This window comes from Theobroma cacao, chromosome 4 (assembly GCF_053813885.1).
Source record: "Theobroma cacao isolate CCN51 chromosome 4, ASM5381388v1, whole genome shotgun sequence".
In the NCBI taxonomy this organism is placed as follows: domain Eukaryota; kingdom Viridiplantae; phylum Streptophyta; class Magnoliopsida; order Malvales; family Malvaceae; genus Theobroma; species Theobroma cacao.
This window is the reverse complement of record NC_142642.1, coordinates 26,775,849-26,797,443: the sequence shown is the minus strand read 5'-3', so window position 1 is coordinate 26,797,443 and position 21,595 is coordinate 26,775,849. Positions and strand designations below refer to the sequence as shown.

The 21,595-nt window shown below is 33.8% G+C and overlaps 3 protein-coding genes across 3 annotated transcripts; 1 reads left to right on the top strand and 2 right to left on the bottom strand.

The window, feature by feature from the left end:
- Positions 1–3,574: 3,574 nt before the first annotated feature.
- LOC18601738 (PI-PLC X domain-containing protein At5g67130-like) lies at positions 3,575–6,618 on the bottom strand. The gene is made up of 8 exons (XM_007032786.3): positions 6,148–6,618; positions 5,935–6,057; positions 5,425–5,562; positions 5,218–5,316; positions 4,833–5,133; positions 4,415–4,638; positions 4,233–4,319; positions 3,575–3,797 (listed from the first exon to the last, which is right to left on the bottom strand). The coding sequence occupies exons 1-8, from the start codon at positions 6,232–6,234 to the stop codon at positions 3,765–3,767; spliced, it is 1,092 nt and encodes a 363-aa protein (XP_007032848.2). The 5' UTR covers positions 6,235–6,618; the 3' UTR covers positions 3,575–3,764.
- An 8,268-nt stretch (positions 6,619–14,886) lies between these two features.
- LOC18601737 (B12D protein) lies at positions 14,887–15,684 on the bottom strand. Its single transcript, XM_007032785.3, has 3 exons — positions 15,554–15,684; positions 15,312–15,400; positions 14,887–15,215 (listed from the first exon to the last, which is right to left on the bottom strand). Exons 1-3 carry the CDS (start codon positions 15,575–15,577, stop codon positions 15,068–15,070), a joined length of 261 nt encoding a protein of 86 aa, XP_007032847.3. The 5' UTR covers positions 15,578–15,684; the 3' UTR covers positions 14,887–15,067.
- A 3,414-nt stretch (positions 15,685–19,098) lies between these two features.
- On the top strand, positions 19,099–21,477 carry LOC18601736 (COBRA-like protein 4). Its single transcript, XM_007032784.3, has 6 exons — positions 19,099–19,346; positions 19,442–19,521; positions 19,726–20,182; positions 20,339–20,486; positions 20,573–20,850; positions 20,947–21,477. Exons 1-6 carry the CDS (start codon positions 19,295–19,297, stop codon positions 21,228–21,230), a joined length of 1,299 nt encoding a protein of 432 aa, XP_007032846.2. The 5' UTR covers positions 19,099–19,294; the 3' UTR covers positions 21,231–21,477.
- The last annotated feature ends 118 nt before the right edge of the window (positions 21,478–21,595 follow it).

Here is a 21,595-nt window from a genome sequence, read left to right as displayed (position 1 = left end):
TAAATCTTCGTGGAATCATTAAGAGTATGAACTATATATATATATATGTGTGTGTGTGTGTGTGTGTGTAATAAAATCGAGGGGAAAAACAGACAGCAATGGTGGGAAAAATGAGAAATGTGGCAGCAATGAAGGAGACCTCTAGTGATATGAATGACAAAGGGTCAAAAGAAAGAGAGAGGGAGAGCTGAATACCGAGAAAAAAAAAAGGGAAATAAAAAGTAAGCTTAAAATCTCCATTTGCAGATAAGTTTCAGAACAGAAACTCTGATATTTCTTTAATGCTTGAGGCTGGTAACCTACTTGAACTATGCTTAATCAATCTGGTTACTGTTACATTGGCAACAAATCAAAATTCTTCGCCACAACAAAGTTTAGGATTATGTTGTATATTAAATGAAATCCATGTAATGCCTTGAATCACCAATAACATGAAGCCTATTATTTCTGGCACGAAACTTCTTGGAAGCAAGCTAGCTGCTGTATATCAAACGGGGTTGTTAGGTTAATGATCATGCAGATCTAAGATTGATCATTTCATATAAAACTAAACGAGACTCTGTATCATAGCTCTTAGTTCTTGTACAATATTTATTGTTATCCAAAGATTGGCAGCATGTGTTAGATGCCTTCTAAACCAACCAACTCACATGCTCTGCACAAAAGTATGGATAGTTACTGATAAAATTTGACAATTGACCACTCAAGTCTTGAATCACCAGCGCCACCCTGCATTAAATTGACTGATGCAAATCATTTAGCACTATCTTTTTGACTCTTGCATGATCTTTCTTTATCTCATGATCATAAAATCAGTAAGTATTGATGTGTTTACATCAGTTTAAAGAAAACAATGAGTAAAAATCGATTAGATAACCTCATATTTTTAGAGTAATTAACACCAATTGATCAGGGGGTTTAATTAGAAAGGTGGCATGAGCTGGGATCAAATTGCTTCTTTTTCTTTTTAAGTGTTCTAATTAATTCTAGTCAATTTGCTTAATCAGAATTCTGACTTTTGTGTCTCACTATATATCTGCTTTAAGATTAATTAGTAGAATAATGCTAAGAACTGCAAAACCTGACGGTATATTTCTAGTCAAGAGACAAGAGTCAAGACTCATAATTAAAAGTTAAAAATATTAGCCTGACCATAGGGTATTATTAGACTATCCTTTAATTACAAGATTTGTGGGAAATTTGTCCTAGGAAACATAATGTCCACTCAAATAAACTGATGATTAATTATAATCACTAATCAAGCTAGACTAAATCAAATATGTCTCTTGCATCTAAACTAAATATGCATTTTCAATGAGATAAATTGGTTGCGGGCATGGCAAGCATGTACCAAGCCCTTCACGTGAACTCAAGAAGTTGATGAAAGAAAAGATTTAAAACCCTATATTTGGATATAGTACTTTGGCAAAGCAATGAAGCAAACTCTATTATTGAAATGGACAAAGGAAAGACGTATCGTTGATTGCCCTACCAGTTTGGCCAATATGTCGGGCCATCGGGGGAAGCTAGATGCTCATTGCCACCATGCTTGCAAAGAGTGAAGGTATCATTACAATTAAGGATCTTTCTTTGCATTTGTTATTTACTTATTTTAACCACTTTTAATCACTACGCTAATCTTTGTAGGCCATTTTTCATGCAAAGGAACATGGGATAACACCTTATTGTGCTCCAAGAAAAGTAATTATCTTAGCAAAAAAAAAATCAATAATCAAATATATATTTATATAGCAAATCAAAATGAAAGCACATTTTAGTTAGTACACGGGGAAAAGTCATGATTTTCCACTTCTTTTTTAATGGGAAAGAAAGATTTATATCTGACTTTTTAAACAAGATATATATAGATATGTACACTTAATGATCGAACCAAACGTCGAGATTATGATATTTCACTTTTAAAGCTTCATTATTGTGCAAAGCTGGAGAATAAAAGTGCATTTGCATTAATCTTTGTCCAGATTCCATATTTAAGTTCAATTAATATGCTTTCCTATATTAATTTATTCCATTGGAATTGGAGAGCATAATTGTCGACTACTTTAAGATCATGACAACAAAGGTTTATTTGTTATTGGATATGATAGTCCTAAGAATCATAAAACATAATTCAGCTAATTATTATTCTAAGTGGATGCATGAAACGACAGATTATCACCTTAATCTTTGCTACTAATTACATTGTCTTTTCAATTAAAGAAATTTGAGTTGTCTTTTATGAGTGTATTATTGCACATGGGAGCAGTTAGTGTCTATACACACCCATGTGTGTTTTAGTATTTTAATGGTTGTAATAACTATGAAAAAAATAAAATTATTAAACTTAAGTGGGAAAAAGGAAAAAAAAAACAGAAGAAAAGGAATATTAATAGAATTCAGATGCTGAAGAATAAGAATAACAGTAACAAACGAAAATATTGATTGATTGTGGATTTGTATGGAGGCCAATAGGCCGCATTTCTATAAGAAGAATCCGGCGGATGAAGCTCATGTAGGAGAGAATGATAAAGGGCCCAGTCCATCAATCTGTGCGTCAAAGATGTTATGGGCCTTCTTAGCTTTCTAAGAAGAACGTTCAGTTTAGCTATTTGAGACTTCAAGTCTAGTGTTGACAAGTCGATACTGCCTTACTATTTTTTTATACATCTATCTATGAGATCGTATATGTGAATGATGGTGAAAGCTATATTAAAAAAAAGAAAGAAGGGAGTCGAACTTACTTTTTTTTTAATTATGTAAACATTCCATTTTTTTTCTGATCAATTTGACTACTTTTGGTTTGTTCTATTTCTTTTGTTCTTATTTTCATTTATTTATTTTTTTTTATTTTGTTGATTTTTAAATTATTTCGAGATTATTTGTCTATTCTTTGAGTCTGAATCAGATTGGGTTTGATTTACGAATTGGGTTTTGAAACTAATCCAATTTGCTTTTCTTTGGATTGGTTCTAAGTTTTATTTTCTTCTTCTCGAGGCCCATGAAGCCCAATGGGATTTTTTTCAATCAGCTCATAAATTTTCCTTTTGCTACGTTAAAATTTTTTAAGTTAAAAAAATAAATTTTCACAAAGTAAAAATAAAAGAAAATCTAAAACTATAAAAATTTAAGGACAAATGATACTTGCAACCACTTATAGGGATTGCTCGTGGTTGTAAGTGTCATAAATTTCACATTAATAAAAAATGAGATAAATTTTGCATTGATAAATAAAGGTTTTCTTCTCCTTCATTTAATAGGTATGTCTTTTATGTTGAAAGTAAGATAATGACAAATAGTATCAGAACTTATTTAAATCTTTATTGATATAAAGACTCTCATGAGCAATACTTTCATCTACAGAATCGAAAGTATTGTCGATCGAATTTTCTGTCAATAATACTATTTTTTTTTTTTTTGTAATGAACCTGAATGTAACAACAAATCTTAAATTTGATTTGAACAATATTTGATTATATTATTATTATTATTATTATTATTATTATTATTATGTTAGATAATAGAGAGATCCTCCACTCTTTCTCATGCTGCACAATCACACAAACCCTAGTGTAGATAAGGATGCCAAGAGGTTTTATTAAATACTTGAACTCAGTATAGATGTTATAGTATCATGCATGTGTATATATATACAATTACTGTCAAAAGTTGTGTGAATAAAAGTAAATCTTATTGCTAAAAACACCTTCTTCACAATAAACTTGATGAAGCCCTCACCTCCGAATTTCCTCTAGCTGGAATTAATATTATGGTGTGCAGGCCCCTGAAGTTAATCCAGGCTGCAACAAGAAAGAAACACAGCATTTTCATTTGTCAGAAATTGTCTGACGGAGTAACTATTTTAGAGTAGGCTGCTACTTCTGTGCATAAGGTCCAAAACAGTGGAACCATACTTCTAAGAGAAAATTCGATGAGATGAAAGTTGCCCTAAGCATAAATTTTGCCGACACTACAAACTTTTCATTTTCATGAACATGCAATATTTTTTTTAATTTTTGTAAAAAATCAGATGTAACACTTTAACTTACATATATAAGATTTAAGATTCAATATATGATTTGAGAGATCATTTTTAAAGAAAAAGGTACATAAATATAATATCTGAAACTCACGATTATAAAAATATAAATAATTGAATATAAATTTAAAAAATAGTTAATATTAATAGGTTACGAACTAATCATGACATTATTTGTAATGTAATTTTGGCTTACCACACATGCATGAATATCGTCGCACCCACATAACAGCTTCCCATTCAAAGTGTCCACAGCTTGAAATGATCCTCCACCTTCACTCCTCTATGCAAACCAAACAAGTATGTATATATATAGGGTTTAATATTTCTCCCATCACACCAAATTAACAACAAAGAAGTAATTTAGAGCTAAAATACCTTGTAATAATCAACTGCAACAAAGTTAGCCCAACGGTTGCCAGCAGCACCATAGCAAGTGTGAAGCATGTTAATCAAATCCCCTGAGTTGTCCTTACATGTCGCTGAGTCGCTTGGTATTGAGTGAAAGTAATTTACCAATACTAAAGATTTGCTCGTATCATCCAGAGCTGATGACTCTCCCCTGTTTGGGCAACTTCCTGCTTGCATTCCACCGTTCCCATCTGCCAAATTAACATCCACGGAAAGGATATTTAAAAAAGATAATCCCTTCATTAAAATACAATTATATATATATATATTGTTAGCAAATGTTTAAAATTGTTAGCCATAGTTATGACTATTTGCACAATCTAATTTTATTTATTTACATATTTTTAACTAGTCTTTAATGTGTAATATAATTAGGATTGCTTACATTGATTTTCGACCATGTAATTCCACTGGTAAGCAATTCCTTCACTTGCTTCCTTGGACTGAATTGAAGTGAAAACAAGCAGTCTTTGGTTATTAGCAACCATGTCACTAACAAGAGGCCAATCTTCACCATTTTTAGGCATGCTTGATACAGGGAACCAATATTTCATCAAGCCAGCATCAGTAAAGACCTTTGTCAATCCATTTGGACCAACATAGTCTTCCAAGATCAATGTAACAATTTCCTCCGGATTTGCTGATAAGAAAGCTTCAATTTCCTTCAAATAGTCTATGGCTGGTCCCTGTTAGGCCAATTAAAAAAGAAACTTATGAAAGGGCAATATTAATGTAAGATAGGGTTGCCTAATAAGGGAAAATATACTTACAAATGCAGTATAATCATGACAGTTTCCTCCGAATGAATGGCACATCCACACATCTCCATCAAAATCATATGTATCAAGCATCAATCCCCTGGCCCCATTCTGCAGGTGGACTAGGCTAGTTTAATTAAGGTAGCAAATGGCTCTCTAGATAAGTAATCACAGAAACTAATTAACATGAAAAACCACTTTGAGAAAATTAAAACATACATTGAGCTGATTAGTAATGCTGTCTTCCTGATTGGTGAAAGTAACTCGAGGAACTGGGGTATGCAAAGGATATCCGTCGATGGCATAAGCATTGTGGGTTGTCAAGAATGCGTATTTGTTGAAAGGAAGAGAGTTATTCTATCCAGAAGCAGAAGAATTAGTATGTGCATGTGGTATTTGTCAGTGCCAAGGCTGAAATTACTTAAGAGATCTTAAATCCGAGCGGTAACCAAAGAAACCAATATGACATAATTACCGTAAAAATTCAAAAACTTAGAATATTCACTCTTTTGAAAGTGACAAACCAAATGGGCCAAGAGATTGGTTCCATGGCTCTTTCTCAGTCAAAATGAGCAAACGATTAGAAATAGTGTACCAGACCTACTGATGTGAAAGTGTTTAATGCGGCTGTGACTTTCCTTGAAGCTAGCCGTAAATGTCTACGACGTCCTTATTCATTTCTTTAACGAAGTAGAGAAAGAAAGAGTGGTTTGTTAGCTCATCACTAACCAGAAGCTTGAATTGGTCTGTAATGGTTGATCTTACGCATCTGGAACCTGAAAATCCTTGGGAGCAAGCGAAACAATAGAGTCCAGCCTCGCAATCTCCATCCGAAGAACATTCATCAAGCAACTGCATATTGTGACTAAGAACAATAAGGAATTCCAAAAATGCAACAAATTAAAACCATATACAATTAGAATGGAAATATTTGAGACAAACCCTGCACTGTCCATCAGAGCAAGCTGAAGCAACACTGAGAAACAGAGAAACTGCTGTGAGAAGAAGCAAATTTTGATAAGGACTCATAGTTGGAGATTGCAAGGATTGCAACAGAGAAGAGGCAGAGGTACAAGCCTTGTTAAATAAAATAAATCATACAAAAGCGATCTTCTTGGGGGAAAATTGCGGGGTTTTCCCGCTTAGGCTGAGAAAACAAAGGAAAATTTTCATGAGAAACAAGCATGATGCTTCGACATAGAATAAATATGGAAAAAGCAAGAAAACTGGAAAGTGGTTGGCAACCCCCTCAAAGACGATGGGATTAAGCAACAAGTTAAAAAAGTCCACCAAAAATGTGAACTCTATTATACAATACTCATGCTTACTACACTATGAACCGTGTAAGAGTAGGACCTTAGAATTCCTAATGAAAGAATTCTATGGTTGCAATCATAGAATCGATGGTTTCAAGGGTTGGATGCAAAGTGAGGTCCAACAAGAAATCTTAAATTAAGGTGTAAAACTGACGGAATTACTTTTTCTTCTTCTTTAATTAGTTGCTGTTGTTTCTTTCCTTTCGACAAGTAGCGCAAATAGTTGTTCACCTACGTCACTGAGTTAGTATTAGTTTTGCTTTGATTTGATCCCATCCAGAAATGTGGCAGTGAGTAAGAAAAAACGAGTCAAACTTAATAGCGTAGGAGTACTTTGCATTCTCCATTAATTGAAGGTTTATATTGTTATTCCCTAATTCTACAACATCAAATCTACGATCCACAATTGTCAAATGAATAATGAAGAGAGATGACCACAAGATTGTTCGGTCCTAAATCATAAATTGACCTTCTTTTTTTATAAATAAAATTAAATACTCTTTTTAAAATTAATGTTTTTTGAATTTTTCATTTCAAAATTCAATTTATTGTTTCTGTCAAATTAGGATGTAATATTTTTTTATTTTTTTAAAATATATATGGGAGTTTCAAAAGAAAATGAGAATTCAAATTTCAAATCTTAATTTTCTTAAGGAGGTAACATCTGCTAAACTATTAAAATAAAAAAAAGTTAATAATCACCGTTAATTGGAACTAATTCTTTGACAAATATAAATATGGATAGCATAAGTTATTTTAATTAGGTATAATATTTAAAAAAGTCTCTAAACTATTTAAAAAAATTTTAATAAATTTTTATTTTTTTATTGCGTTCAATTAAGTCACTATATATTTATTTTGATCCAATAAGTTTTTATATTTTTCTTTTTAACCAAATGAGCTCTTATGATAATAGTTGACTTAATTAAAATATCACTTGTTATTATATGACGTGATGTGTTGAAATATCAAAATTAATAATAATGTCGCATGTTAACATTTAATAATTGACGATAATATAGTTATGTAATATTTTTCGCCCTCCACGTCAACATCACATCAGTGTCATATAAATATAAAATACCAAACGATATTTTAATTAATAAAAATTAGTCAACTATTAGTCATAAAAGTTTATTTGATTCAAAATAAAAGTATTGAAACTTGATTGAATGTAATAAAAGAATAAGGGTTTATTTAAATCTTAACTAGTTGAAAGGCTTTTCAAACATTATGCCTTGTAATTAATATATTTAATTTAATTTTATTTATTTTTAATCTAAAAATTAATGTATTTATTTCATAGCCTTTATTCTTATTCTAAGCTTTTTTTATACCTTAAAAATGCATTGCCTCTTACAAATCTAAGGACTAAAATTGGAAGAGAATTAAATGGCATTTAATATATATATATATATATATATATATATATATATATATATATAAATGGGAGAATCACATTTGAAAAGGTTGAATTTATTATTAAATTATGCAAGAAATTTTTTTAAGAAAATTAGGCAAGGATTAATAATTTTAAATATTTTATTTGTAATAGTTTTTGCTAGCATCATTCACTTAGAATACAATAAATCGAATGCTATGAACTTTGTTAAATTACTCTCATCTTAATTTAGATTTGCATTAGGTAAACTTTATCATTTGAGTTATAATTAAATTAAGCTTAAGGAGCTTGTTACACAGAGAATGCTTTTCTTTGTAGTGTTATGGTCGTTATGGTTGTGCCGAAACGAGGTGATTTTTCAAAACAAGACCTTTGAATCCAAATAGATTGTTGATATAATCATTCTTCACCACACTTTATGGTGCAAAAGCAAATGGAATTTGAGTCATCACCCTGCCAACATGTGTCTCAATTATCCCACCATCTCCATCAACAACACCAAAAAGAGTAGGTGGAAAGAAAAACTCACATGGATTCCTCCCTCCTACGGCTCCTTAAAGCTCAACGTTGACAGAGCCGTTAAAAGGAAGCTCGGGCCTGCAGGCATTAGAGGAGCTTCAAGAGACCACAAAGGTGTCTTTCTAGGTACCTTATCCCACTCAATTGGCATCGAAGATTCTAACTTTACAGAGCTTCAAGCTATCCTCCAAGGAATTAGATTTTTCCTTGCTTCCCTATGGGTTGCCACTCACAATTTTGAAGTTGAAAGCGATTCTTCCAATGCCATCATTTAGGTAAAAGATCACAACAAGGTTCCATGGTGTATGAAACTCACCTCCAACACTATTAAAGCTCTCTTTAAAACCATCCAAAAGGTTACTTTCGGCCACATCAGAAGAGAAATGAACTCACTAGCAGACGATTTTGTTGAAGACGGGAGTCTGCAATGAGGAAATTCTTGTTGCTAAAATGTTTGAAGCTATTGGAAAAGAAGAACACATAATCTTATCTGTTTTTAACTTTTATCTTTATAGTATTTTATATTTTATTTTCTTGTATCAGAATAACCTGTGAGCTATCAAGAGTTAGTTGTAGAAGGCATGTGGCATTTTTTGGTTGTAAGTCACTGTCCACTTAGCCGACAAGGTGCAAGATGGTACTACTGTGTAAGTGCCCTATCCTATTTGTCTTTATTTCCTCCAAAGGGTGGTTATAGACCACACCATGTTCACAAAATGAAGATATTCCAATTACTATCTTCTTTATTCAGTATTTAATATTTTTACTCTGTTATTATGTCTGATCTGTGACTAATTTTCTTTATGAAATTTTTCATGGTATCAAAGCATTTTTGAGATCTTGAGGGACCGTGGTTGGTAAAAGAGAAGCTACTACTCATCTGTGTAAAGCTCTAGAGAAACCACATATGGCATCAACAAGCTACAACACTTTTACTCCTCCAATTTTCAATGGTGAATATTATCCTATATGGGTAGTGAAAATGAAAGCCTATTTACGTGCTTTTGATTTGTGGGACATGATTGAGGTAGGTGGAGAGCTTCCAGTCTTATTAAAGCAAGCAAACCTCACCATTGCTAAACTAAAACAACATAGTGAGGATGTAACCAAAAGATTTAAGGCACTGCCATGTATTCATTCTGCCGTCTCAAACTCCATTTTTACTCATATTATAGTGTATGAGTCACCAAAAGAAGCTTGAGACAAGTTAATAGCGGAGTTCCAAGGAAGTGATCGAACATGGTAAATACAAGTATTAAATCTATTGAGGGAATTTGAAGTCTTGAAGATGAGGGAGGATGAGTTGATAAAAGAGTATTCTAACAAGATTTTGAAGGTGGTCAACTAGCTTAGACTTCTCGGAAAAGATCTACCTGAGAAGCGTAAAATGAACAACGTGCTTGTGAGCCTGCTAGAGAAGTTTGAGGCTAAAATATCTTCTTTTGAGGACTCTAAAGATCTTACTAAGATCACTATCACAGAGCTTGTGAATGCTCTTCAAGCTCAAAAGCAAATGAGAGCCATTCGACAAGAAGACCATACTGAGGAAGCTTTTATGGCTATAGCAAAAGGTAAATCTTTTTCTAGAGAAAAGAAAATTAATAGTGACAAGAAATATAAAAGGAAAAAGGTGAATGAAAAAAAACCAGTGAAGTAGAAGAACCAATATCTTCCCTGCTAATATTGCAAGAAACGAAATCATATTGAGAAGTTTTGTTGGTTTCGACCAAATGTTAAATACAGATCTTGCAATCAACTTGGTCATGTGGAAAGGGTCTGTAAAGCCAAAGGAACTGCAAATGAAGAGAAGGCTGTTATTATGGAAGAAATAGAAGAAAAAGAAGAAGAAGTTTTCTTTGTTACATAAAAAGTTTTTAAGGTTGGAAAGAAAGATAGTTGGCTAATAGACAACGCCTATTCAAGCCATCTGACTGGGAATGAAGCCTTATTCACTACTCTGGATAGAAACTACAAGTCAAGAGTTAGAATCAGTAATGGTGATCATTTTCAAGTTATGGGTAGTAGCATGGTTGGAGTTCAAACTTCATAAGGAATCAGGTACAATTCTCAAGTTTTATATGTCCTTAAAGCTAGTCAAAATCTTTTAAGCATTGGTCAGTTACTCAAAAGTAATTATGAACTAGTTTTTAAAAACCTCAACTGTTCTGTGTTTGATTCCTATGGTAAGGAACTTTTTACTATACCCATGAAAGGTAAATGTTTTCCTGTCAATTGGATGGAAGTTAAGCAATATAACTATATGTCAACTAATGATGATAACAAGAAATGGCACAGGAGGCTTGGGCATATAAATTATAAGTCTCTAAAAATGATGTCTATTACAAATTTAGTTGATGGTCTGCCTAAAATTACATATGGTTATCATTTATGTGATACATGTATGCATAGAAAGCATGCCAAAAAACCATTTCCAAAACATAGCAAGTCAAGAACCACATATGTCCTTCAGGTGGTGCACTCAAATGTTAGAGGACTAGTTAAAGCAGCATCACTAAGTGGCAGCAGGTATTATTTGCTATCATAGATGATTTTAGCAAATTTGGTTGGATTTGTTTTATTAAAGCTAAATCTAAGATTTTAAGCTACTTTGTTAAGTTTATTGCTATGGTTGAAAAGGAGTCAAGCCATGCTATTAAAGTTTTGAGAACAGACAATGGTAAAGAGTATACTTTAGGAAAGTTTATAGATTATCTAAGTTACAAGGGAATAAAGCATCAGTATACCATCACATATAGCCCCAAACAGAATGGGGTTTGTGAGAAAAGGAATAGAACACTTATGGAGATGGTTCGATGCCTTTTATTTGAAAAAAAATGCCCAAAAGTTTCTGGTAAAAACTGTTCATGTTGCTACTACTCTATTGAATATGTTTCTTACCAGGGCACTTAACAATACAACTCCTTTTGAGGTCTGGTACAAGACAAAACCAAGTGTTACTCACTTAAGGGTGTTTGGTTGCATTTGCTATGCTAATATACCTCAAGCTGAAAGAACAAAGCTTGATGCAAAGTCACAGTTGGCTATTCATATTGGTTTTGGTGAAACTACAAAAGTATACAGACTCTACAACTTGGAAACAATGAAAGTTTTTATGTCTAGGGATGTAAAGTTTGAAGAAAATTTAAGGTGGAATTGGGAGAAACAAGAAATAGAAAAATCAGTTAACATTGATGTCGTTGCTGATTCAAATACTGGAAGGTATGTGCTGGATGATGATAACATTGATGAATTACTTGTGAAAAGTACTAGAACTCTACAAGATGTTTATGAAAGATGTAACGTGGCATTACTTGAACCAGTAAATTTCAATGAAGCTCAAGAAAATGAGGAATGGAAACAAGCAATGAAGGTCGAGATTAATATGATTTACAGGAACAACACGTGGACTCTAGTAGAAAAACCAAAGAACCAAAAGGTAATAGGTGTGAAATAGATCTTTAGAGCTAAGTATAATGCAGATGGATCGATAAATAAATGCAAGGCTCTACTGGTAGTAAAAGGGTACTCACAAGTGTATGGGTTCGATTACTTGGAAACTTTCGCTCTAGTTACAAGACATGACACAATCCAATTACTTATGGCTTTGGCAGCTCGAGAAGGTTGGAGAATTTGGCATATGGATGTAAAGTGTACGTTCTTGAATGGCTTTCTTACAGATGATATATTTACTGAACAACCTAAAGGGTTCATCAAGCAAGGAGATGAAACCAAAGTCTATAAGTTGAACAAAGCTTTATATGGGCTTAAGCAAGCACCAAGAAGTTGGTATGAAAGAATCAACTCCTACCTTTGTAGCAAAGGTTTCAAAAGAAGTGACACAGAGCATATTCTTTATGTTAAGAAAATAGATGAAAAATCTCAACTGATTGTTGCTATATATGTGGATGATCTGCTTATTACAGGTCTAAATGGTGATGAATAACAAAGTTAAAACTCAAATGACTTAATAATTTGACATGATTGATCTTGGTGAAATGTCTTATTTCTTGGGAATAGAGGTGATTTAAGGAGTAAATGGAATGAAAATTCATCAACATAAGTATGCAAAAGATCTGTTGAAGAGATTCAAGATGGATGCTTGTAAAGGTTAGCACACCAGCTGTGTTTGGAAACAAATTATGTAAGGAAGATGGAAGTCTTAAAGCTAATGAGTACCGTTTCAAAAGTATGACAGGTTGTTTGTTATATCTAATAGCAATGAGACCTGATATTATGCAAACTGTAAGTGTGCTTTCCAAGTACATGAACTTTCCCTCAAAAATTCATTATTCTGCTACAAAGAGAGTGCTAAGGTACTTAAAAGGAACCTTGAGTTTTGGACTAGTCTACTGTAAGAAAGATAGCTTAAACTTGCAAAGGTTTAGTGATAACGACTAGGCAGGCTGTTTAGATGATTCTTAAAGTACAACTAGTTATTGCTTCTCCTTTGGTAGTGGTATGTTCTCTTGGAATTCCAAAAAGCAAGAAGTTGTCGCACTATCGTCTACGGAGGCTGAATATATAGCTACTACTTCAGCAATAAACAATGCTTTATGGTTGAGAAAGATGCAAAATGATTTGGGTTTTATTCAAACAGAAGGAATAGTGCTCAGAGTAGACAATCAGTCAGCAATTGCGATTGCAAAAAACCCAATTCAACAGGGAAGGACAAAACATATTAGAGCAAAGTTTCATGCTATTCGTGATGCAGTAACAAATGATGAGATTGAGTTGGAATACTACTAAACGGATGAACAAGTTGCTGATATACTCACTAAGACTCTCAGCAAGGAGAAGTTCATCACTTTACGCACCAAGTTGAGAGTGCTCATGGTAAATCCCATGGAGATGTGTTGAATATGGGAACTGCATGAGGAAATTCTTGGTGCTAAAATGTTTGAAGCTATTGGAGAAAAAGAACACATGATTTTATCTGTCTTTAACTTTTATCTTTATAGTATTTTATATTTTTTTTTTCTATTAGAATAGCCTGTGAGCTATCAGGAATTAGTTGTAGAGGGCATGTGGCATTTCTTAATTGGAAGCCACTGTTCACCTAGCCGACAAAGTGCAATATGGTACTGCTATGCAGTTGCCCTGTCCTATTTGTCTTTATTTCTTCCAAAGCATGGTTATATATTGCACCATTTTCACCAAATGAAGATATTCCAGCTACTGTCTTCTTTATTCAGTATTTGATATTTTTACTCTATTTTTATGTCTGCTCTGTGACTAATTTTCTTTATGACATTCTTCAGGTTTGGCCAAAGTTGGAGTCTTAAGGGATGCTAATTTCAATACCTACTTTGTTCACCAAAGGGATGAAAAAATTTTGAACCTCTTGAGGATCTCTTGTAAATGATTATAAGGTTGATTGTCATGTTAAGCAAACCTTTTAATGGATTATTCGTGGGGTTTTGTGTTGGTTGATTTATCATTTTTGTTCTATTGGCACATCATGTACTTTTGATGTTTTGCCAAGCCTCGTGTGGAGGACCTTTTGTAGCTCTAAGCCTTAAGTGGCTCTGCTGTTCGCGCTTTGATGAGACAATGCTCAATATAATTTTTCCTTTAAAAAAAAAAATACATTATGGAATTACTTGCGTGTTGATCAGTTTGTGTAGCACAAATATCCTATGCTACAACCCTTTTCACCAAAACGGCTTTAGTACCTGCCTCAAGCACCATATTAATTATTTATCACAAAGGCCCAGCTTGTTTTAAAGCAAGGTCCAACAAGTCTGTTCGAGGCCAGCTATTCGTCAACTGGCCAGTCGTAAGGAGGCCGAAGGTGTGATTAACAGTTTGGAAATTGAACTACTATTACTTTCAAATTATGCCTATTAGATTAGATAAGCTATTTCTTAATCAAAAGTCCGAAGCGTATTCCCAGAATAGGATCGGAAAAATTAGCCTATCTTTAAGATTTCCCTTTCACATTTTAACATCTTAATTTTTCTTTTAAACATTTCTCATTCACATTTCAAAAACATAATTATTCTTTTCTTCTTAATCGAGTTATTATACTTTATTTTTTATTTTTAATTAATTTTTTAAAAAATATAATTTCAATTCAAATTTGTTACCATAAACAATCCCGTCCCAGATTCCATTCGATACAACATTACAGCTGCATTTTAGCATGAACAAATAGAGACTCGGACACCCCGCATATATAACCTTGCAAGAGTGACCCCCTCTGTTTTAGAGAAGCCTCCCTTCTTTTAATCAATATGTGTTGGATACATAGAAATACTTCAAAACATCTATGTATGAGAGGATTTAGCACTTATAAATATAAGCAAAAGTATTATTGTATTTATGTTTAATACATACGATCCATACATAAAAACACTTAAACCCTCGAACCTGAATAATATAAATATATAGCCTAATTTCACTGTATCAAGGATCCATAATCAAATAATATTCATGCAAAATAAGTAAACGAAAATCAAATAACTATGTCTGTTATTTTATTTACATAACAATAAAGAAAATCCTTAATTGCATCAATTAATGCTGTGTAAACCAAACCCCAAAAAGAAAGGAAAACTGAAGACTGTCATTTCTTTTTTCCATAAACAAATTTCTGCAAGCTTGAGATGGTTTTAGTTTGAATAGATCATTTATCTTCGGAGAAGAAATGGTTAATGGCAGGCATGACTTCGGGCGGGCGGGTTCGGAGGAACTTGCGTAGTCCATGTTCAGCATATTTTTCTCCTTCCTCGTAGTTTTCTAGCACTGCCTTGCTACGGTCAGCTTTGTTGATTCTGCAGTATCAAGAATGGGAGCAAGACAAAGCCAAAACATTAAAACATAATAATTAGAAGAACATTTATGAAGGAGATTATAGTTTTCTTATATACCTGACAGCAGGATTTAGGAAAACATTCCTTGTAAGCTGAAAGATGCACATGCTTGTTACAAAGGTCATGGCACCTAGTAGGGGGTACACCTGAATATTTAAGCCATCAACAAAACAAAAATGAAAAAAGTGACAATTTATTCATAGGAAAAACAAAAATAATGTGGTAGCTATCTCCAATAAACATTCTCACATAAAGTTAAATAAATCATTGCATTTGGCACCATTTTGCCTGCTCCTTACCTCTGGCTTCATCCAACGCCCCATCAGAAAACTTTTCTTCTTCTTTTCCCTTGTGAAACCTTAAAACACTCCCAAAAAAGGGTTACTGGATTTGCTTCACCTGGCAGATTTTGCTGATTATATTACTATTTGAAATTCATTTCAGTGCCCTTTGAGTATTTATAGTGTTAATGGGATTTGAAAGAGCCAGCCTAGGAAGCTTACCTGGCTGGCTAGACGTGTATTTCATTTCAGTGGGCTACATTTAACATTTTGACTCTACCCTCACAATCAATACCAAAACCAGGTGCTTTGGCCTCTTGTTTTCCTGAGTTGGTAACTTTGGAATAAGCCATTTTTAGCCTCCTTGATTGGGTTGACAAGTTGGGTTTAATTTGAAAGACTACGTAGAATGTTCTGATTCTCTTGGAACTCATCCACCAACGCAGCTTGTTACTAGGTAATGACTAGGAAGTTGTTTGTTTTTGTGGATTAGAATTTTCTTATGGACTTTGACTTTTATGTGTTTTTGCCGTTCCAAACTTATCTATCCTTACAACATGGTTATTAATTTAAGAATAATCAGTCTAGCTTATCTTCTTATCTCTAGCATCTCTTAATTTTCCATTAAATAAAAAAAAAAAGTAGATGTCATTCACTTTCTAGATTGGTAATACTACTATACATTCCTCCCTTTTAACTTTTTCCATCAAAACATGTTAAAAATTCACAATTTGGGCAAATAATATGTACTTTTGTGGTAAAATTCCCTTTTCCTTTTCCACCCAGTCTGTAATATATTGTTGGCAATGTAATTCTGGTAGATTTCTCAAACAGAAATAGAAGGAAATATCTGTAATAGGGTGTTCAGACCTCAGAGGTTGAGTAATTGAATCTGCATCTTATGTAAAATTGGATATGATTGGCTCAGCCCAAGGTCCAAGGCTTTTATGGTTAGGGCTGGGCCTAAACTTGGGCATTTGCTAATGTTGTTAAGATATGGCATTAGAATCTTACTTAAATCGAGAATTACATAGATCACGTCAATTAAGTTAAAAAATTAAGATTGAATATATAATTAAAAATTATTATACTTATAATTTCACGTTTTGACTAATTTTTTATATTTTCATTTTAGATCAAACAAATTTTATAATTATAAGTTAATTAATTATCATTGATTAAAACTCTATTTATCATTTTCATGTCAAATAATATTAACGTGACATATTAATATATCATAGTGGATAATAACGTAGTATGGTTATATTATATTTTTAATCCTCTACATCAACATCATATTAGCATTATGTAAGAATAAAATGACAAGTAACGTTTTGACTAACAGTTAATCAACCGTTAATTATAAAAACTAATTTAATCTAAAATAAAAGTATAAAGACTTCACTCCAAAAAAAAAAGTATAAAGACTTGATTAGATATAATAGAAGAATAAAAACTTCATTGCATTTTGTTAAGTAATGTTTTAAGGTACTTATGCATAATTTTTAATACATGTCACATCTTGATTTTTTAAATTTATTATGGACGTAATTAAATAGACCTATATAATGTAGATGAGGAGCTTAAGTCTCAAAGCCAAATATCTGCCAGCTCAATCTTTGGTAGAAGAAAATTTTATTGTTAAGAATTTTAATAGGGAAGTTTCTACGTTTCCTATTAGTAACTGAATAATTAGATTACGCATTAATGAGGTGGTGATAGCATTGTTTCTTAATTTCCCAACTATGACTGATGCTCACTTTGAACTTTGAAGCTTGAAAAAGTGCAAGACTCACTCAAAATTTCGAGATTTACCTAACATTTGATCATTACCTTTGATTCTTGCTATTGTTTAAATGATGCATGATATGAAAGATTCTTATTAATGAAGCAAATTCAAATGTGTGAATATCGTGTATTTTAACTCTAAGCTTTACATGACAAACTGCTGAGGCAGCCATATAATTTGAACCTTCATTTACTACAAGCAAAATACTAGAGAATGGAGAGGCTAACACCCAAAAATGGGAGAAATTAATAGACTAGTGTTGCAGCATAAACACGCCGATTGTGATAAGTTAATCGTGTGAGAAGGTAGAATGAGTCGGAAATAAATTGGAAAATGGCGATTAACAGATTGAAGAATGCACCAAACAGGTAAGAAGCAAGAAAGGCAAGGAAGAGAGATGGAAACCATGCCTTTTAACTTTCCTATGGAAGGGTAGGGTAACAAGAAGCATTAGGCCGATTGAGTAGAGGTTCGATCAAGTGCTGGTGCTTTACCTCTTTGCGTTTTTGCAAGTTTCACCATTAATGGCCTTTGGGAACCATGGTTGAGAGAGTTCCTTCTTTGCATTTCGTTCCTCTCCGGGGGGTGGGGGCCATAAAGAAAAGAGAAGCATTGCAAAAGACTGCAGGCAGAAAGAGAAGCATGCATGTGAGAAATTTTATTGTTGAAGCATTCAAATGATTTGTTGGCTTGTCATTTTATAAGAAGGGAACTCACTACTTGTCCCTACACTGTTTACTTGCCTGTAACTCTTCCTTCTGCTTCTACAAAAACGTGGGAAGAAAATCAAAGCTTTGAATAATGATTTCTTTTGTATTCATTTTCTCATGCACATTTTCCCAGTTAATTTCTTTAGCTATGCGAATGTTCAAAGACAATATTGGTTACAATTAAACTATGGCCTCTGCGTTCAATTGCATCTATTCTTATTCTTACACGTTAATTTCATACAATCATTTTTTATTTTCTAATCTTAGATTGACAAGTTTTTTAATAATTTAAATTAACACAAAAATTCAGACGATTCAAATTTAATCCAATAGTTGCTACTCTATTCAAAAAGATTAAGATTAAAATTAAAAAATTGAAATACCTATTCATCTCATACCTCGTTATTCATACTTCAAAAAAGGGAAAAAATATACACAAAATTAGTTCTTATAGGTCTTATTAGTATGTAAGATCAATAAAGAATTGAGTGATTATAGAAAAAAGAAAATACAGAATTGAGTGATTGAAAGATTGAAAGCAACCATCAGCTGATGCTTTAATATATAAAGAAGGAAAATTGTGATTCAAAAGCTTAACACTGTTCTCATTATTATAATGCTTTTGGCTATAAATTTTAATTATTATATATATGGGTTTTAAACCGGACAAAAAATGGACTGAGCTTGAACCTTATTCCTAACCAGGGCAGGACAGTCCAAACTCAAGTGCCCTATGTCAGCGAATTACATGTAACAAGGAAAATTTGATTATTTTTTCTATGTATGGAAAAGATAAGGCTTCTGGAAATAACACGAATCTTGTTAAAAAAAACCTGTCAAAAGTCACTCTCAACGGGGGCCGTTGAGATGTTGTGCTCAGACAACTCTTTAAGTCTCCCGCTTTGTCTCGACCTAGCAGTTGCTTCAAGATATGGAAAGCGAAAAACTAGAAGGTTGAGAGAGATATATATATATATAACTATAAGACACAATTCAAGTAGTTAACAACCAGTAGGTAAGCCATCCTCCCAACTCTAGATAATTCCTATAATGGAAATGTGGAAAATGTATGTTATTTATCTTTCTTAACACTCTTACATAACCGATATTTCCTCTTACATATGGCAGCCTTTGCAGTTGCTTTTCATTGTTGAAGAACACATACGAGTTTGGATTCAGCAATTGCCAAAATCCGGGTTTCGGAATATTGTTGCTTCAAAACCGAACCCAACTCCCTGCCATTGCTACAACCCGGTGGAGATGAGATTTGTCAACTCGGCTTTGTTTCTTTTTGTTCTCTTTTCTCATGCAGGTGAACATTTATTTAGTTCCTGAATTGTTTTTCTCGGTGGGTTCATTTCTGTTTATTCAATGGCGTTCGCATTTTCTTTGGCTTTGTGGCTGCAGCTGCGTATGATCCTTTGGATCCAAATGGAAATGTAACGATCAAATGGGATATTGTGTCTTGGACACCAGATGGCTACGTGGTAAGTGCTCAATATTCATCAGCAAAATTAGGTTCAATCATCAATGGTCCGCATTTTCTCTCTCTTAGAATTCGTTCACAAAGAGACTAAACTGATAATTATTAATTCATTATCCAAGATTCTGATCGTATTCAGAATCATGTATGTTTTAATGATCGTAGATATCCAATATCTGAGCTTATGGTGCCTAATGACATTTTCCAGGCTGTTGTAACAATGGACAATTTTCAAATGTATCGGCACATCATGAGCCCTGGATGGACCTTGGGGTGGACGTGGGCTAAGAAAGAAGTTATATGGTCCATGGTAGGGGCTCAAACTACTGAGCAAGGTGACTGCTCCAAGTTCAAAGGAAACATTCCTCACTGCTGCAAGAAAACCCCCACAGTTGTAGACCTGCTCCCAGGTGTTCCTTACAACCAACAATTCACCAATTGCTGCAAAGGTGGAGTACTTTCAGCATGGGGTCAAGATCCTCAAGCTGCTGTCTCAGCTTTCCAAGTGAGTATTGGATTAGCCGGTACTTCAAACAAGACTGTGAAACTTCCCAAGAACTTCACTTTACTTGGTCCAGGACCAGGATACACCTGTGGTCCTGCAAAGGTTGTGCCTTCCACCACTTTTCTCACCCCTGATCGCCGCAGAAGAACTCAGGCCCTCAGTAAGATCTTTTGGCTCACATGATCTATATTTATCTTAATTCATGGAAGATTGTTTAGTACGAGTATACTTAGAACTGGTGCAATCATATTGATCTCCTTAACAAAGTAACGTGATCCGAATTTACTGTAATTAATCATGTCTTTATTCTATGCAGTGACATGGAACGTGACCTGCACTTATTCACAGTTTCTCGCTAGGAAAAACCCGAATTGTTGTGTCTCTTTCTCGTCTTTCTACAATGAAACCATCACTCCTTGCCCATCTTGTGCTTGCGGATGCCAGAACAAAAAGAACTGTGTCAAGTAAGCTGGCATTTCTGATACCTTAACTTGATTTACTTATCAGATAGCATGAGCATCAAAATGTTACGGTGAATGATGATATGCAGGAGTGACTCCAAGATTCTTAAAATGGTGGGAGTAAACACTCCAAGGAAAGATAATGCCCCGCTGCTTCAGTGCACGCACCACATGTGCCCAGTTCGGGTGCACTGGCATGTCAAACTCAACTACAAGGACTACTGGCGTGTTAAGGTCTCCATTACCAACTTCAACTACCGCTTGAACTACACACTTTGGAGCCTCGTTGTCCAGCACCCTAATCTTAATAATGTAACACAAGTTTTCAGTTTTGATTACAAGCCTCTTGTTCCGTACGAGTCAATAAGTGAGTACTTTAACCAGTTTTTGCTTACATTTCTCAGTTCAATCAAATGTTATTATCAGATAATTACAGTTAATCATGCTATTTATTTATGCACAGACGACACAGGGATGTTCTACGGCATGAAGTACTACAATGACCTATTGATGGAAGCAGGGCCATTTGGGAATGTTCAATCCGAAGTGCTTCTCCAGAAGGACCAGAATACCTTCACTTTCAAGGAGGGATGGGCATTTCCAAGGAAAGTCTACTTCAATGGTGATGAATGCATGCTACCCCCACCTGATACATACCCATTTCTACCAAATTCTGCCCATCAAGGCCTATTCTCCATCTCAACAGTAATTGCTGCAATCCTTTTCTTGCTAATGAGCTTTTGGTGATTGTTGCCATGGAGTATGAATTGGTGGGGGAAGTAGCATTTGAAGTTTTGGCCTGGGGAGATTCTACCAGAGATAACAGGGAGCATAGATATACAGATTCAAAATTCTTTAAACGAATCAAAAAAATCATCTTGTAACAAAATTCTATCACCATGGAATCCGAGTTTGTGAGCAGAGAGATCATATGCACCCCCTCTTCATAACAAAAATTACTCATGAATTTCTTACACTTTTCATATTCCAATGCCATAAAATAGATTCCTTTAAGCTTAAGATGCATTACAGAGGGGTTTCTCATTAATGTATAAAGGTGATGCACCCTACTGAAATGCATCCTTTTTTTTCCCTTTTTGGTTGGTGATGCA

What these genes read in the sequence shown, in the direction of transcription:
- LOC18601738 (XM_007032786.3), bottom strand. Translation starts at nt 6,234, where the DNA reads ATGAGTCCTTATCAAAATTTGCTTCTTCTCACAGCAGTTTCTCTGTTT. An exon ending in GCTCTGATGGACAGTGCAGG is followed by an intron (nt 6,058 to 6,147) that starts GTTTGTCTCAAA and finishes CACAATATGCAG; the next exon opens with TTGCTTGATGAATGTTCTTC. An exon ending in CAGACCAATTCAAGCTTCTG is followed by an intron (nt 5,563 to 5,934) that starts GTTAGTGATGAG and finishes GCTTCTGGATAG; the next exon opens with AATAACTCTCTTCCTTTCAA.
- LOC18601737 (XM_007032785.3), bottom strand. Translation starts at nt 15,577, where the DNA reads ATGGGGCGTTGGATGAAGCCAGAG. An exon ending in GGCGTTGGATGAAGCCAGAG is followed by an intron (nt 15,401 to 15,553) that starts GTAAGGAGCAGG and finishes TTAAATATTCAG; the next exon opens with GTGTACCCCCTACTAGGTGC. An exon ending in TTCCTAAATCCTGCTGTCAG is followed by an intron (nt 15,216 to 15,311) that starts GTATATAAGAAA and finishes TTGATACTGCAG; the next exon opens with AATCAACAAAGCTGACCGTA.
- LOC18601736 (XM_007032784.3), top strand. Translation starts at nt 19,295, where the DNA reads ATGAGATTTGTCAACTCGGCTTTGTTTCTTTTTGTTCTCTTTTCTCAT. An exon ending in GGACACCAGATGGCTACGTG is followed by an intron (nt 19,522 to 19,725) that starts GTAAGTGCTCAA and finishes GACATTTTCCAG; the next exon opens with GCTGTTGTAACAATGGACAA. An exon ending in TGTTCCGTACGAGTCAATAA is followed by an intron (nt 20,851 to 20,946) that starts GTGAGTACTTTA and finishes ATTTATGCACAG; the next exon opens with ACGACACAGGGATGTTCTAC.